Raw genomic sequence first — 4340 nt, 5'->3', positions numbered from 1 at the left:
GAGTGACCTTTGCCAGGTATTAATGGCATCAGGTCGGATGGATGCGACCTGGCCGTTCAGACAAAGGTCGCATTTGAAAAGATCAGATTGGTATCGGATTCAGGACCACATAGCCATGCGGCCTGGGTCGCATTGGAAAAAATCGGATCGATGTTGTCCAGACTGCCATGAAAAGATCCGATCCAGGTCGCATATCGGAATCGGATTCAGGTCACTTCAGGCTGTGGTGTGGACATAGCCTATCACAGCCAGTGGGCGGGCTTTACACTACCCTGACCTGTGATAATAAAAAAAATTGGCCAATCAAATATTACCAACTGTTTGACCAATCATAGGGACCTTTCAATTTTGTTTTTGTTTTTTTGTTTTTTGATTGCACCTGAGCACATTAATAAAATAAACTATTTAAAAAATTAAGAATAATATTAACATTTAATAACTTTAATGAATTAAATATCATATTTGATTAAAATGTATGTAAAACGTTCTCAGTTTCATTTTTTCTAAATGACTACTTTGACACTATTGGCACTCCTTAAAAAAATAAAAGAATAGTGATCCTTTAAGTTTAACTTTTACACAAGCTAAAGAAGAGCAGGTATGTGTTTTCTAATAGTAGATTACTGATAAAAATAAATACAAAAAAGAGACCTGCAGGACAAAACATGATGCATGCAATGCAGTAACAACATCCCTGTTTAAAATATTTAAATAAAAATGAGATGCAGAGGGGATTTTAAGTCCAGAAGAGGCTGTGCATGAAGAATGAAAGAAAAGTTGAGCTTACTTTGGTGATGATGAGCGGCTCGCCGTGCTCCAGTCCTCCTTTCAGGGTAAAGCCCCAAGGCGCGCCCCCGGTCAGCTGGACCTGGATGTGGTGGAAGGAAACGAGCTGCTCCACGGTCTCCATGCCGCTCCTCTCCCAACAACTCTCTCTCTCTGTCGGTGTTTAGCAGCCCAGCGGCGCCGGTAGCGGTCCCTCTGGCCCCTCCATCACCATCTAGCATCAACAACGAATGGATGGGGTGAGGGAACCCAAAGAGAGGGAGGGCAAAACTTTTTTTTTGTGGGGGTAGAGTCAAGCTAGTGACCGTTAGAGCCACCACGTCACAATATCCGGTCAGTCTGTTAGCAAAAATAACATGTTAGCATATTATTATCACTACAGCCATACTCTTATAACAGCCAAATATATTTTAAAGTTATTTCGCGTCGAATATGTGGCTTAAATTAATTGTTTTCTTGGTATTAAAGTAAAAAGGTGCTTTATTTTGTAACCTGGAGAAGTATTTCCGCTCTTATTTCTGTGTCATCGACGAAGCAGCAAACTTTGGGAAAACTGAGCGAAGTTAATGGCTCCTCCCACATGTGGGAACGAAACGCGTGATTGACAGGTAAACCGACCAATGGGAGAGCTGCATCAGAGAAGACTGGCCAATGGGGTAGCTGGCATGAAATTCTTCAAAATAAGGCGGTAGGTTGAGAGAAGGTCCCAGAAAAACAAGGATCTGACAAATAGTTTTATTTTCTTTACATTGTTATGAATAAAGCTGCATTTTTCTGATAAGTTTGCTGCCACAGGACACATTTATGATCCTGTTATTGTTCTGCATTGCTTACATTTTAGGCAAAGATTACATCAAAATGTAATGTACACTAATGTACTAATGTACACTTGTTTTAATAATTTATTATTTAATTTCTTTTAAAATCATATTGTCATAGGAAAGACATTTAAAAGGTGGTATATATATATATATATATACACACACATATATACATATATACACATACATATATATATTTATACATATATACAGGTAAATTCCTGATGAGTTCATCTAAACTCTGTGTAAACATTGGCGTAGGCAGACCCTTTTCACCGGGGCCCGTGCCCCTTTGTGGATCTGCGGTGTGTAGACATGCCTGGGGCACTGATTTTTTTAATGAATTAATTTTCCGCTCTCACAGTTGAGTTGAGAGAGAGGAGAACACATTAATTAAGCCAGTCCCAACTGGCTTAATTAATGCTTTGCAAAAGTGAAGCCAAAACGCTACCATTTACTGTTAAAAAAAAAATGAACATCCAGCTCTCCCATCTTCCTGGCCATGATATACACACCTCATAGGATCATCAGCATCATAGGATGGGCCCACATAGAAATGATAAACACAGACATGTATGTATGTTGAGGTGGTTTTTTTGTTGTTTTGTTTTTTTCTTTTAGAGTTGCACATTTCAAGTTTTCAAGTTCATGTTTGCTGACAGATATTTAATGAAGATAAATTGTGCCTTCATCAGTAGTGGATTAGAGATATACAGATAAGTTCACAAGTGGGCCAATTCAATTCAGTTTGTTTCAGGTAGAAATTTTATGATGCAAAAAATAACAATCTGATTGTACAATTTATTTACGAAGCTTTACAATAATAAATAAGTGGTATAAAATATTTGCTTGCATGTTTGCATTAATTATCTGTGCCCATGCTGTTTTAAAATAAATAATTGCCCCCAAAAAAACTTTTTTTTGTTCTTTATTGTGTCCCTGTATAGTATTGGGTCAGCTGACGCTCCTGTGCGTACGTCACAAAAACAAGGAGCAATTTAAAGGACCCACCTTATATGTTTAAATAAAAAAAGCTGACACACTACAATACAAAAACCTTATTTTTTATCTTTTGGACGCTTTCCAACATACTCCAATTAGTTGGATACAAATACACGAGGGAGAAAATGAAGATACACATTCCTTTGATCCGATAAATTGTCTTACGGTTGCTTGCTGTAAGACTTGCTGCAAGAAAGACTGAGAAATAGAGCTAACAAAATACGCACACATAAATCTTTATTTTTTAAATCAATAAGCAAAAGATTGAGAGCTGCATACTTAGAGCCATTTCATATCTTTACAATAACATAACTGGATTTGCAGAACATGATCAACAAGGTAACATGAAAAACATTGTGAACTATTGACACAAATACATTTCCGAGGCTTTAAATTTTGAATACTGACAAAAATAACACAAAGCAGTTGTAAAAAAGCACAGTAAAAGAGAATTCTTACACTAAACCAAACACTTGATGGTTTCGTCATGTTTTATCACTGACTTAATTTCCCATCAGGCTCCTTCACACTGAAGCTCTGCAGACCTACAGCAGCACCTTAAATTAAAAGCCAACATCAACATTAGTGATCATGTCCCACATGTTTATAAAACCCTCAGGAGCCTGTGAGGGAAAATCAGCATATTAATACTAAAAAAAAAAAAAAATACACCATGTATCTGTTGCCATGCAAGACACAATGCATCTTTGTTAGCTATGCTAGTCAGTGGTACTCTGAGTTACCATAGCACCAAAAAAAGAAACATAAAAACAGAAAGTATGGTGCCTTTATTGACATTAAAATTAACATTCATAAGGAAACTATATATTTTATACTTCTACCTTTTAAATGAGCAGCTCAATATAGAAACAAGTTTACAAAAAACATGTTTTATTTATTAAATGAGAAATGTTTTGTTCTCTCATCTAAACATATCTGCAGATTTGAAGTGACAAAGTGTCATCTTTTCCAATTTCAACAGTTTTTTGTTTTTTTGGGTTTTTTTTAAGCAACAGGTTCTCAATAGGATTCTAGCACATGCGCATTTTTAGATCTAAATCATTTAATTTATTTTTTTTGACTTTATTGATCTCACATTGGAGAAATTCACTCTCTGCATTTAACCCATCCCCTTGGGGAGCAGTGGGCTGCCATGGTGGGGCGCTCTGTGAGCAGTGTGGGGTAAAGGGTCAAGTGTGGGATAAAGGGAGTGGGGTTCAAACTAGAAGCTCTAAGCTCTAACCACTGGGCCGCCACTCCCCATTTATTGTGGAACTGGCCATGCTTTACCCTCCTGGAAGGTCAATCTCTCTCCAAAAAGTTTTTTGAAGCACCTAACAGCATTTCTGCATTAAGCTTACTCGCTCCCCACAGCACTAAGGTGCCACCACCCTGTTCCACAACTAGTAAAGCGTATGCAAAGTGAGAAAAAGTGGTTAGTTTTTTATTGTTTTCACTTAATGATCTGATGTTTCATGATAAAGCAAACCTTCAGCAGGAGAATTCCAGACTCTTTCAGTCCAGACTGAGTCGGGTTCCCCTCCTCGATCGTTGTAAATCTCTCGCTCCGTTAGTATATCTGTCTTTACCGCTAGCTGCCTGCAGTTTTCCCACAGTTTCTCTGCAGACTGGGGTTGAAGCTAATCACTGTTGTGGAATGTCACCACATTATAGTGGCATTTGAGGGTGTGTGGGAGCTGTGGGTTACTATCTATGTGCATTTCAAGACGA

General features: G+C 37.8%; 1 protein-coding gene across 2 annotated transcripts in view; it reads right to left on the bottom strand.

Annotated features, from left to right (window-relative positions):
• Positions 1–1022, bottom strand: part of shroom4 (shroom family member 4) — a 97748-nt gene extending 96726 nt beyond the window's left edge. For both annotated transcript variants that reach the window (XM_015385493.1, XM_015385494.1), the window contains exon 1: positions 788–1022. In XM_015385493.1, coding sequence (XP_015240979.1) covers positions 788–910 — 123 coding nt within the window. In that variant the 5' untranslated portion in view covers positions 911–1022. The remainder of the gene's footprint in view (positions 1–787) is intronic.
• Between the last annotated feature and the right edge of the window lie 3318 nt (positions 1023–4340).

Source organism: Cyprinodon variegatus, unplaced genomic scaffold, assembly GCF_000732505.1.
Source record: "Cyprinodon variegatus isolate N-32 unplaced genomic scaffold, C_variegatus-1.0 Scaffold341, whole genome shotgun sequence".
Taxonomy (NCBI): Eukaryota; Metazoa; Chordata; class Actinopteri; order Cyprinodontiformes; family Cyprinodontidae; genus Cyprinodon; species Cyprinodon variegatus.
The sequence above is the reverse complement of the archived record's forward strand: the minus strand, read 5'-3'. Positions and strand labels throughout refer to the sequence as shown.